The sequence below is a fragment of the Natator depressus genome, chromosome 23, assembly GCF_965152275.1.
Source record: "Natator depressus isolate rNatDep1 chromosome 23, rNatDep2.hap1, whole genome shotgun sequence".
Taxonomy (NCBI): Eukaryota; Metazoa; Chordata; order Testudines; family Cheloniidae; genus Natator; species Natator depressus.
In genome coordinates, this window is record NC_134256.1 from 4,986,774 (window position 1) to 5,000,206 (window position 13,433).

The following is a 13,433-nucleotide window of genomic DNA, read 5'->3' on the forward strand; positions in this document are numbered from 1 at the left end:
AAAATGTACTCTTTCTTTCCAGCCTCAATCCCTCGAGCTTCAGCTTCCAGCCCTTGAGTCGAGGTAGGCGTTTCCCTGCTAGATTGAAGGGCCCATCATTAACTATTTGTTTCCCAAGTAGGCTGAGATCAAGTCACCCTTAACCTTCTCTTCACATAGCCTGTAGGTGTTTGCTAGGTCAGGCATGAGTATGAGTTAAGGCAGTAATGCAGTGAGCAGCAGGCCTCCAACACAATGGCTTAGCTAAACTAAGCAAGGCGTATGGCCCCCCCCAAACCTTAGCATGAGCAGCTAACCTTAGGAGTAACCCCAGCTGAGAAGATCTCACAGAACAGAAAACTGTTGTGACTAATTTAGCTCTCAGGTAGTCACGAGCTGCTCGTTTCTATCAGTTGGGGGATATTTTAAGTTAGGAACATCAGCAGATGGCTGATCACAAGGGTGCCGTGGTAACTAATTGACATATATGCTAATAAGCATGAGGTAAACGAGCTAGTAGCCTATGGGAGAAGGCCCCCCCCCATCACAGTAGGGTGAGGAAATACAAACAAGGAAATGTGGGGAAACCCCTACCGAACATTAGGCATAGTGGTGTCAGTGTAACCCTCTACAAAAGTTACATCCCCCTGGCCTGAGTGCCTTAGGAGATGTAACTCCTGGGAGATGCCAAGGTTATGACCACTGGTGATGGTGACGAGGAAGATAACTAACACTTCAGGTTGTTTTGCAAGGGATGGTGTGAGTATATAGATGCTCAGATGCACATACTGTATTATCTCGATCTACTTTGCTGGCTTGGTGTGTTTGCAATTTTAACAGTCCTGTCAATAAAATGATTGCAAATTCAGAAGGGTTTTCCTAAGAGCCAGTGTCGCAACTGACCACACCCGGGTTCCCAACTGAACTTTCGTTTTAATAACATTGGGCCTGATCTGGAGACAAGAACCTACCAAACCTCAGAGTGTTAATGGGGAATTCTTAAGTAATCAATATAATTAATACACAAGCAATAGGTCAGGCAACAGTTAAGCTAAATAGTTTGAGCTCCTGGAGTCTGTCATTGTAAGGCAGGTTTTCTAATCTCGTAATCATTCTTGTGGCTCTCTGAACCCTCTCCAGTTTATCAACATCCTTCCTGAATTGTGGGCACCAGAACCGGACCCAGGATCCCAGCAGCAGTTGCACCAAATGCCAAATCCAGAGGAGAAATAACCTCTCTGCTCCTACTCGAGATTCCCCTGTTGATGCATCCCAGGATCGCATTAGCCCTAGTGACCAAGCCATCGCTCTGGGAGCTCATGTTCAGCTGATTATCTGCCCCCGCCACCGAAAATCTTTTTCAGAGTCACTGTTTCCCAGGCTAGAGTCCCCCATCCTGGGAGTACGGCCTGCATTCTTTGTTCCCAGATGTACACATTTACATTTAGCCATATCAGAATGCCTATTGTCTGCTTGCACCCACCTTACCAAGTGATTCAGTTCGCCCTCTATCAGTGACCTGTCCTCTTCATTGTTTGCCACTCCAATTTTTGTGTCATCTGCAAACTTTATCAGCAACGTCTGTTTTCTTCCTGGTCACTAATAAAAATGTTAAATAATGTAGGGCCAAGAACTGATCCCTGTAGGACCCCCTAGAAATACACCTGTGCAATGCTGATTCCCAGATTACAATTACATGTTGACATCTATCAGTGAGCCAGCTTTTAATTAATTTAAAGTGCACGAAGTTAATTTTATATCTTTCTAGTTTTTTAATCAAAATGTCATAAGGTACGAAGTCAAAAGCCTCATAAGAAGTCTGTTACATCAACACTGTTATCTTTATCAGCCAAACTTGTGATCTCATCAGAAAAAGAGATCAAGTTAGGTTGACAGGATCTATTTTCCATAAACCCGTGTTGATTGGCATTAATCATATTACCCTCCCACGTCAGCCACAGGATTGATATCAGACTGACAGATCTATAACTATCTGGGTCATCGCATTTACCTTCTTAAAATATTGGTACAATATTAGTTTTCTTCCAGTCTTCTGGAACTTCCCCCGTGCTCCAAGACTTAATGAAAGGTATTATCATTGAAAGGTATTTAGATTCCTAACTTCTACTGAAATTAATGAGTTAGGTGCTTAAATATTTTGAGGATCTGGATTTAAGGAGGTCAAGATATGGTGGCTTAAACTCTGACATTGTTCACAGCCCCATATGTGATCAAAACAAAGTCTGAAACAGATTGGCAGGAGATGCCAAGAAAATCAGATGGGAAAATCACTTTTGAGTTTTAATGATTATTTAAAATAACCCCCTTGTCAGGACTTTGTCCTGAACTCCACAAATGAAGGGACTACGTCAACAGTCTTTCCTGAGGCAAAACTTCCATTGACTTCAGCCTGTGTGGGTACGGGGAACGGAGCAAGAGTCAAATTAATCTGCTCCTCTCACTACATTTCTAAGTATGCATCCGATGAAGTGAGCTGTAGCTCATGAAAGCTTATGCTCAAATACATTGGTTAGTCTCTAAGGTGCCACAAGTACTCCTTTTCTTTTTGCGAATACAGACTAACACGGCTGTTACTCTGATACATTTCTAATTGTGATCTTTTAGGGCAAAGACTACTGTGGCTCCTTTTCAGTAGCAGAAGATATTGTTATAGGTAGAGCAACTAGGAGGGGTTTTGACGGCATTTCTACTGCACTGTCTGCACTAATCAGTGTTGCCAACTCTTGTGTCTTGTAGCATTTAGATACTGAAGCCACAGGTCCAGGAACTGTGACTGGTGAAAATCTCAGGTTTCACTGAAAAAGAAAAAGTGTCTATCCACATGCTTACACACAAAAGCTTGAAAACCTGATCCAAGGGCCCCCTAAAGGCTTAATAACCAGAAAGCAGACCCCAACATTTACTATTCTTTAAAATCTCATGAGTCTTACGCCACTCTCGTGATTTTTAAGCACACGGGGCTGGCGCTACTGACTGCTGGACCAGATTTTCTGTAAACATATTCAAATTATATGAAGAACTTTGCCTTTCAGTTGAAGATCCCCAGCTTTCCACACACGAAGCAAGCTTCATGCGTCCCCATGGGAGAGGGAGGGAAGTATAATTAACTCCAGTCTGCAGGTGAGAGGAAGTAAGCTGTCCTACGTCACACAGGGCATTAGAGAATAGAACTCAAATCTCCTGGCTCACAGTTGGATGCTTCCCCTGACCAAGGGGCAAATGCCTGGGATTTTCTTGTTATTAAATTCTTGCATTTCTGTTACTCCTGATGCCTTCTATGAGTAAAAGTTTGAGCATTGGCCTGCTAAACCCAGGGTTGTGAGTTCAATCCTTGAGGGGGCCATTTAGGGGATCTGGGGCAAAAATTGGAGATTGGTCCTGCTTTGAGCAGGGGTTGGACTAGATGACCTCCTGAGGTCCCTTCCAACCCTGATATTGTATGTATGATTGTAAAACAAAGGGTTAATAAACTCAATTTCCTTTACACCGTGGAGGCAGTTTAGTTACGTTTCTACCCTTTGTTCAGCTTGGGACAACGAAACGTGGCTGGTTATTTTCACTTCTTGTTTAGAGGCAGTTTCGGTTCCTCGTTCTGCCACATTAATCCCACACGGCCCTGTTTGGGTTCCCAGAGCTATAAAGGGAAGGCTTAAACTAAACCAAAGCATCCCACTGAATCTTTACATGAGAACATTTCAACTCCTGGCTGTACAGATCGTCACCTTTTCCTTTCCCTTTTTCTTAAAAAACCGAGCCGTGGCTCAGCCAGGGCATGGGCAGCTAGGTCTAGTGGGTGGAGTCAAAGTCAGACGCTAGCAACCAGAGCGGAGGATCAGAGCGGGAGTCAAATGCCAGGATAGGGAATGGGCTGTGGCAGGGCTGGGGCAAGGCTGGGAACCAGATAGGAGCGAGGTCTGTTCTAGAAGCCGGCTGGGGATTTGCCTACTTTCACAGACAACTTCCTGGTGTTCCCTCCAGGCTTAAGTAGCATGCCTGGACCAGTCAGGGACTCTGGGAGCACTGTCAGTCAGATTCTGTGGGCAGCATGTCCTGTGGTGCTTGGGCCCACACGGCCCACAGCCTGTCGATTGCTGCTCAGCCAGAGTTGTCTCATGGCTGTGTGAATGCAGCAGTGGCTCAGGGACCAGCAGACCCACGTTCTAGAGCTGCAGATCCTCCCACAACCTACCTGCTGGGCCTCGATTCCTTGGGACTGCACCGTTTTGAAGGAGCAAGTAAAAGACCTTGCTGTAAACGCATGAAACAGAACCAGCTGTGGTTATAAATATGTCTGCAATATCCCATGTTGGGCTCTTGATTTTCTGGGGTCATTTACAGCCAATCACCATGATAAGGACCACACTTTGCAAATTTAGGATGAGACTCTAATCTGAGCCCTGCTGAAGTCAATCTCTGAACTCCCATGACCTTCAGTGAGAGCAGGACGGGTCTCAAAGTGCATCACCAATACTAAACAGTTGCACCTCCCTGCCAGGCCTTGTTCCCAGGCCTAGGCCTCAGGCAGGGTGAGTAAATTCCCAAGCGCTGCTGCGGTTCAACCTAAACAGGTTACAGTGATGGATAAGAGGGTTGGACAGAACCTATTGGATCGATTAGTCCCCTTCCCCCCTCTCTTATGGTGCAGATCCCCAGCCACCGCCTGTCATCGGTTGTAAGCTTCTGTCTCTCTCTAGTGTCAGCAGCTTCAGAGCCTCCCAAAGCAGGGCACAGCCTCACTGACTAATTAATCTCCCTGTTCAAGTGCTTCCTTCTAGGTAGCCTGAAGTTGTGCATGATGCCACAGCTGTCCCCCCACTTTAAGCCCCAGATGGGTAACAGATCTCCAGCCCCTAAATGAGGAGGCAAGGGGGACAGGCATTAAGTTTGTACTCTTCCCGCTGATTGAAAACAGCTATGGCTTTGCGCTTCCTCTCAGAGAGCAGTCCACAAACAATCCATGAACTGCAGACCTTTGCTAGAAAGCAGAGAGCCCCACCAGTGACCCAGCGAGTTCGGGAGATGCGCTGAGGCGGCATCTCTGTGAGGCCTCTCCTGGGTTGCTTTGTTAATTCTCCTGTCTTTGTGTTCAAAGTGTCTCACCTCCGAAGAGCCACAAGCCCTTCAGACAAACCCCCCAGCCCCAGAGGTGAGGGTAAACTCTCCTGGCTTCAGTGGGCCGTACCAGCAGCAGTGGGCAGACAGCTACCCTAGCAGCAGCATGGTTCATACCAGAATGACTCCCTTCTGTTGGCATCAGGGATATGTTCAGAAGGAGAGAGGGATCCCTGCTCCCTGGGCCTCAGAGTCTGATGCTCTCTTGGGCCCCAATGCAGAGGCAGAAGCCAGAGTCCTTGCTTATTTCCCCTTATCCAGCTTCTTCAGTGCTGGGTTTGGATACTCTGGATTCTCGATCACACCTGCGCCGAACTTCAGCTCCAAAAAACTCCGGTAGTTGTTGGGTGCCAGAGCTGTGAAGCCAGCAAATGGCAGGGGTAACAGGGGCTTGAGGAAGTGCTCCGGGAACTCCACATCCTGCTGATGGTCCATCCACGTGTCCTTGGTCATCAGCCCATTCTTGGGGTAGAAGGGCCAGAGGTCAACGTGCAGGTGGTTGTGCTCGCTGTACTGCACACGGTAGAAGTCGCCCTCGATGGCCTTCTCCCAGACAAAGCCCTTCTCATCCACGATGGAGCCAGACTCTACGTTCCTGAGGAGGTCGCAGTTGGGAATGTCCTCCAGGTATATCCCTAGATCCACATCATAATCCCATGGGATGATGTCCTGATGTCGGGCAGCTCCTAGGAGCGTCCCGCCTTCCAGCCAGTACCGAACCCCAGACGTCTCCAAGATGTTGATGACGTACTTTGCCGTCTCCCTCAGGGCCTGTAGACAGCAAGGCGGGGTCCAGCGGTTCTGATAGAGATATTCCGGCGTATCATCATGGACGGTGCTGAAGCAACGCGGCGTCTCTTTGCTGCACCCAAACCACTGCTGCTTCCCATCCTCCAGGAGAACCCGTTTGATGCCGAAGTCTCGGAAGAGCTGCAGCCGGTTGGCTTTGGCGCGGTTCTCTGCCTTCCATTGGTTGTGTGAGGAGCTGAGCAGAGGCTGGTGGGCTGAGGAGAAGGAGACATCAAGGATTCGGACCGTCCAGCCCCGCAGTGATGTCTGGATGAAGAGGGAGGTCAGCAGGGGCTTGGCCAAGGGAGTGGAAAGGTTGAAGAGATCCTTTGTGCGCAGCAGAATCACGGCGTCTCCCTTCAGGGCTTTGCAGACCCTGGTGGAAGGTGCTACACTGTATTCAGCAGTCCACTTTCTAAGGCTGACCTTCAGGTTCAAGCAATGGAGGGGAGCGAGGGACTGCACAGGCGCTGCCACCATTTGAACTCTGCCCTGGTTGGCTTTGAACTCTTCTAACATACGATCCAGCTGCCTTGTGGAATCAACCTTGACCCCATCAGGCACCAGGGCCACATACTCCGTCTTCACGTACATCTCAGGCCTGGACACATGGGCAGACTGGTCAGGGGCTGGCTTGAGGATCACGAGCTGGACGTTGGGAGCATCCGGTAATACAAGCGGAGGGTACGGTAAGGTATCTGCTGCTACCATGACTGGCTGCTCCGGCTTCTGCTTCAGGAAGGACTGCACCACACCAGGGACGTAGTTCTCAAAGTCCTCGAACTCCCTGATGATGACTGTCACCCCGAGCTTCTGGGGGACAGGCAGCAGCTGGGAGCTAAGCTGGACGTGGTCTCTGTGTCTGTGCAACATCCGCTGCTGCAGCCTCGAGACGTAGTACAGTATCAGCAGATTGATGACAATGGCGAGCGCTAGGACCCCCTGGCAGAACGTGATGCGCATCTTGCCAGGCAGCTGGGTCTGTTCACCTGGGGAACGATGTTATGTGGCTGTGGTCTCTGCACGGGGCAGCCAGAGGCATTTGCTTCCCCAGGAGGCTCTGGGCTCATCCATCCCAACTCAGCTGACTTGCTGGTCACCCTGGAAAGAAATGCAGATGGAGTTTGAATGCCAGGGATGTTTGCGACTGAGGAAAGCCTGCGTCCACGGCTCAGGGGCTGTCTCCCCAATCCTACAATTGGAGCAGGGGCTATTAGACAGATATACTAGATGGAAAAAAGAGTTTAAAATAAATGGTCCGATTAAAGAAAGATGCTCCCACCAGCTGATTGCCATAAGAAACACAGTCCCCTGATTCTTCAGGTTCACTGAAGGCCACCCCTAAATTAAATCTCTCCACTGTCCCTCATTGACACAGCATGGTCTAATGGGCAGAGAAGGGGCCAGGGACTCAGAACTCCTGTATTCTGTTCCCATCTCTGCCGCTGAACCACTGTGCAGCCTTAGACAAGTGACTGCCACTCCGTGCTTCAGTTTCCCCAGTCAGGAGCAGAACCAGGAATAGGCTGTAGGAGTCCTGTCTCTCAGTTCCTCCCTCAAAAGTGGCGTTCAGATTCCAGTCTGAGCCTCCCTCACCCAGCCTGTTTGAAGTCTGTGTTTACTGGCTGATTATCAGCACAGCTCAACCACTGAGCAAAGCCAGCCAGTCAGCGCAGGTTGGAACTGGCTGACCGAACTGCTACTCCCAAAGGAGCTGCAGCCAGTGGAGAGGACAGACCTCAGTATTGTAGGCATGTCTGAGCTCGGGATTGCTCCTCAGGGACCTGGGGTTTCCGTCTTGCTGGGAAAACAGGAGCAAGGAGAACATCTGAAAGTTCTGAATTAGTGCACATGGCTTCTCAACCTACATTAACTGCTAAAGTTCCCAGAACAAGAGATGCGCCATCACGAGGGGGCTGCTTTATTTAATCTTGTTTGTATCAAGCTGGCTCATTGCCCCAGAGCAGTGGTTCCCAAACTTTAACAGCCCGCGAACACTTTCACTAAATTGTGAAATCTCGTGAACCCCCTCCTAAAAATGAATATTTACAGGGATTTAAGTTTAAATTTCCTCCGCACTCCGCGGGGCTCCGGCTGCTGGACCCCATTGACTGCCCTGGTCAACTGAGCTCCACTGAGCTTGGGCTGCAGGTCCCGCTGACTGCCGGCGCTTGGGCTGCCAGCCCCATGCGGAGTGCTGGGGTTCGGGCTGCTGGCTCCCTTGCTGACAGGGGCAGGGCTCGGGCTGCCAGCCCCAACTGCCTGGCCCTGCTCTCCCTGGGGTTCGGGCTGCCAGTCCCGCGTGGAGCGCTGGGGTTCGGACTGCTGGCTGCCCTGCTGATGGGGACAGGGCTCGGGCTGCCAGCCCCAACTGCCCGGCCCCACTCTCCCTGGGGCTCGGGCTGTCTGCCCTGCAACCAGGTCCCACCTGCTCCCTCCAATGCCCAGGGTCCTCTGGCTGCCATGAGTGAAATTTTTCTGGTGAACCCCCTGTAACGTTCTGCAAACCCCAGTTTGGGAACCACTGCCCCAGAGGGATCAAGGCCTCTGTTTAAGCACTAATTTCTCTGCAAACCCACCTTCCCCTCACGGGGAAGGGGTGGGGAACCCAGAGCACGGCACCCTGCACAACAAGAACCCAGTCATCTAGGAAAAGAAAACCCACCTGCCCTCCTAACCTAGGGGTACTGTTACAGGCAGGCCTGCTGAAAGAAATTTGGGGACCTCGTACATCATATTCGCTGGGGCCCCACCTCCTCCCATGTCACTTTATTTACACAGATGTTTGGGGGGATCCCCCTGAGCTTGAGTCCCTGGTACAGCTGTCCACCCTTTCCCTCCCTCTCTCACCAGCCCTGCGAATACCGCTTAGCACTGTAAGGAGCCCGTCTGTCAGCAACACACCCTGCATCCCAGGAGAGCTCTGTTCATGCAACTGTAGCCCCATACCGTGCACCTTTAATCACCAGGATCTCCCTCCCAGGTCGCAAGAGAAAACCCCCGAAGCTAAGACCCAGATCTGAACTCTCCTAAAGTTTGGAAGTGTCTCATTCGGTGGTTCTGGTCTGAGCTCAAGTCTAATCTAACACGATGCTCTCAGCAAATGGCTCGTGGCAGCTGCTCTTCTCCGATCCCATTGGACAAGATACAGAGTCAAGCAGTTAAAGCTCTGAATGCGACCCACTGTGACAGATAGAGCCTGGGGTGGAAACATCCTCCAGATTCTACATCAGAAATCACTATTTTTGTGGGACTTTTGAGGAAACAGTGTTCTGTGCTCCCTCTGCTGGCTGGCTCCCTCTGCTGAGCTGCAGCATCCAAGTAATCAACATTGTCCCCCAGAGCTGTGCACGTTCCTAGTGATAACGATGCTCAAACAAGGAAGCCAAGCAGACAGATTTGCTTTGTTGCCTTGGAGTTTAAGAGCCCACAATGCACTCACTTTCCTTTAGCTAAGCTACTCTCCCCCCCGTAGGTCACAGAGCAAGCCCTGCAGTGCCTCATTGTGCTGCCTCAACGCTGCTCCCACCTCAAGCTGCAGGAACTTAGGAACCAAACCTAGAAAGAGGCAATGTCACACAGCGATTCCATCCGGGAAGTTGGAAGTCAGTCCTGGACTGGGTGTGTGGCTAAGTGGTCAGAGCAGGGTGTCCTCCTGCATCCCATTCCCACCTCTGCCACTGATTCACTGTGTGACCTTAGACATAACACCTGAGCTGTCTGCACCTGTCTCCCCAGCTATGAAATGCAGGTATCTTTATCTCCCCACTTCTTTTGGGAGATTCAGCTAGGAGAGGTCTGCACTAGCAACGTTTGCCAGTATAGTAATGTGGGTTGGGGGGTGATTTTTTTGATGACATTTCCATGCTGGCAAAAGCCCTCAGGTAGACACAGTTATGCTGGTATCGCTTATTTCGCTCAGGGAACTGGCATAATCTGTGCCAGCAAAAGCACTTTTTTTACCAGCATAAGATGCATCCATGGATGAAAAGGCCAGAAGGGACCGTTGTGATCATCAAGTCTGACCTCTAGCTATGCCAGCAAACCTTTTCCAGTGTAGATCTGGCCTTAGTTGAAGTGTGTAAAGCACTTGGAGTTCCTCAAGCAGAGGGTGCTGGAAAAGAGCAAACTATTATTCATTAGTACTAAACCAGACTCCTTTCTGCCTGGGACTGCAACGGCCTAGCCACAGTGACCAGCCCAGTTTTAAGCTGTTAAAACTGTAAATTGCAGACGAGAATTAAAAGAGGAGGCAGCAGTGTCACTTGAAAGATGAACTGCCCTCAGAATTAAAAGCATCTCTGTGGCTTTGTCTACACTACACAGCTTTTAGAAACACGGGCAGTGTAAACGCTGTTTGTCGGTACAAAGTACTTCAACTCCCTACAAGCGGGATTCACCGGATTCACCGTGTTGACAGGAGAGTGCTCCTGCTGACAACAAGCTGTTTACACTGCCACTTGCCATGGAAAAACTTTTGTCTTGGGGTGGGGGGAGCTTTTTGAAGCACCTGTGAATGACAAAAGTTTGTTCACTTGGCAGTGTAGACAAAGCCTAAGCTTCCCCAAGGAGGCTGAAGCTGAGTTTTCTCCGCATGCAAAGGAAGCCTGGTCTCAGGAAAGCTTTTCCACTAGCAGGCTTCTTGCATTGTTAAGCCAGGGCTCTGTAGCTGTTTCGTCTGTAGCTGTTTTGTCGCTTGCAATCTTGTCAGCATGGGTTTAGTTTTTTTAATCACTTGTTTATAAGCACCACAGACCTTAGTCTCCTCCCCTGCTGCTCTGTGGGATTGAAAGGGACCCTATGTCAAGCAGCATTTAAGAAGATGGGTTTAGATAAGCTTGAAGTTGTTAAAAAGCGATTGTATTAATCTCTGCTCCATTCCCAGTGTGTGTGTGTGGGGGAAATCTATGTAAAATTGAAAAGGACAAAGCTATATTAAAAGGTACTTAATAATCCCTTGCCCTGCTCTAGCACCTTCCATGCATGGTTCTTAAAAGACGGTTAATGAACTAAGCTCCGCAATCTGCCTGGGAGAGAGGCATTGTTATCCCCACTTAAACGGCAGCACACAGATGGGAACTGATTTGCCAGTGTGAGTCAGTAGCAGAGTTGGGAATAGTGGAACCCAGGAGTCCTGACTCCCTGGCCTGTTTTTTAGTCCCTGTTCCCCAAGCTTCTAAGAAGATATCTCAAAGCAGTGCACTCAAGCTGACACTGTCCCCTCCTATAGACTCCAGAACACCTCTGACACCTCTAAAAACATCCTACCCCACAATGGTCCAAGAAGAGACAGGGTGAGAGTGAGAGGCTAGACAGAGTCCAGATGAAACGTGGTTTACGGGAGGCATATTTACCTGCCTTCTCTTCCAAGGACATCAGAGAAAGGGGACCCTGAAAGGAGAAATCAAACAGGTCAGATGAATTAAGACCTCGAAAGTATTTCACCAGCCCTGATTTTTTTTTTTTTTAATGCTGTTTCCTTTCAGACAAAGGAATCAGGAAGTGGAACAGAAACAGAAAGTTGGGCCGGACCAGAACCTCAGACCCAACCCTCCCTACCTTCTGGAGCCAAACTTTATATGGATAATAAGAATGTTCATAGTTATGTTAGATAGGCTAAAAAGGGATATAATGTAGTGTATTACTTCTATATATTATATGTATAATCTCATATATATAAAAAGGATATAAACCGCATTGCTTCTGGGCAGACACGAACCTTTCACTGATGGGGGGGTGAGGAAGAAATTTCTCCTCTATGGTTAGGCTATTCCTCAAGTGTCTACTAAAGTGTTTTGCCCTTTCCTCTAAAGCAGCTGGTACCGCCCACTCTTGGAAACAAGGTACTGGACAAGAGGGATCCCAATCCTTAGAGTTTCCAGAAGAAATCAGCTGGAATTTTATTAGTATATAGCATTAAATGCTGGCCTGTGTGAAATGAGTTTGGGGGGCTCAGTCCAACTCCTAGTGGATGTATGTTCACATTCAAAAATCAACAATCATCCATCCCTATTGGCACTAATTGTCTGCCAGGTGGGAAGCCGCAGCAGAGACCTGAGCAAGCCCCGTCTTACCTCTAAACTGGGTCCCTCCAGGGAAGGGAGAAGGCACCCAGTGTAGTGCGTTTTGAGGGAGTTGGTTCTCTAGTTGCCTGTGCTGTACTCATGGGGATGTCTCCGGGGTTGTCAATCTGGCCCCTTTCACCAGTACTAGAAGTAAAAGAAGCATAAAATGATTGACAGGAAAATAACCTTTGTTGTCGCCTGGGACCCCTGCAACGAGTATGTGCTGTGGACCCGTGGGATTCGTTGATGCTACGCACGGCTCATGCGGCACCTCATGGTCTCGGACACCATCCAATTGTCCAGGGACATCTACATCGAACACATCCCCAGCCACCGACAGTACCATGAGCCGGAATGACATCGTGCATCAACTACGAGAAAGGGACCAAGAGACTTTTTCCATTGGACCATATGAACTGAAACCATAAACTCACTGAACATTAAATCTCACCAAATGAGTAGCCACTCATTATTCTCCACACCTGAACATAGCCATTATATGAACAACATAGCCTCATATCTCAATGTCTGTACTTTGACCCATTAACCTTTTACTCCCAAACGGGGATACTGCAGATTATGTATTCCTTACGCCACCCAATCCTAAACCAAACTTCACACCACTTGATAATCTGCACGTTATTCCCGGATAACCAGAAACTTCTATGCTTAAACTCTGTACCAATTTTTTTTAATTTTAACATCATCTTAATAAAAGTACTCGATAAGGCAAAGTTTGCAGCTAAGTGTGACATCAACGAGCACTCCAGAATGTGTATTTCTGGCTCCAGTCTCCTTTCCCAGCTCCTTGTCAAAATATTTCTGCTGCCCCTTGCTCAGTCATACAAGAGGAGTCAAGCAAAACCATTAGACTCTATGACTGCTGTTACAAACAGCTCCCCGACAGTTATGACCACAACCTCTCCACCTGCCTAGGTTCTACCAGGAGATAAAAGCCCCAAGTAAGAGTTCCACACATATCACAATGCACAACGCCATAAAGCATGGGGGGGATTCAATCAACAACCATTGATTGTAGGCTTCTGAGTCAGTGTTCTGTTCCTTCCAGCAACATGCCTGGGGCCTTGGATTTCAATGGTCTTGAAAGGTCTGTCTCTATTTTACCCCAAAATGGGCATCTTTCTAGACTGTCAACAAGATGCCTGAGCTTTTCCACTCACCTATATCTTCCTCCTCCTAGTTTCTGGCTTTTGAGAAGAAGAAAAAAGTTGACATTACATTATAGATTTTTAACTCAGGGAAATGACTGATGCTTGAATGTACGTGAATTTGTGTAAGAGTGGGGCCCAAGGATATCTGGACAGAGTCCCATCTCTCTGCTTCCTCTATGTCTATTCCACCCCAATTTCACAGCGCTTCTGGACTTGGCTCCTTTGCCACAGCCAAAAATCTCGAGATTTCTAGAGGCAGCCCCGTGAGTCCTCCTAGGTAAGAAAGGTAAAGCAC

General features: G+C 48.7%; 1 protein-coding gene across 2 annotated transcripts in view; it reads right to left on the reverse strand.

The window, feature by feature from the left end:
• The window catches only part of FKRP (fukutin related protein), a 14,867-nt gene continuing 1,434 nt past the window's right edge, over nucleotides 1-13,433 (reverse strand). For both annotated transcript variants that reach the window (XM_074937757.1, XM_074937758.1), the window contains exons 2-4: nucleotides 11,976-12,110; nucleotides 11,256-11,292; nucleotides 1-7,002 (exon numbers count right to left, since the gene is read on the reverse strand). In XM_074937757.1, coding sequence (XP_074793858.1) covers nucleotides 5,356-6,864 — 1,509 coding nt within the window. In that variant the 5' untranslated portion in view covers nucleotides 6,865-7,002; nucleotides 11,256-11,292; nucleotides 11,976-12,110 and the 3' untranslated portion in view covers nucleotides 1-5,355. The remainder of the gene's footprint in view (nucleotides 7,003-11,255; nucleotides 11,293-11,975; nucleotides 12,111-13,433) is intronic.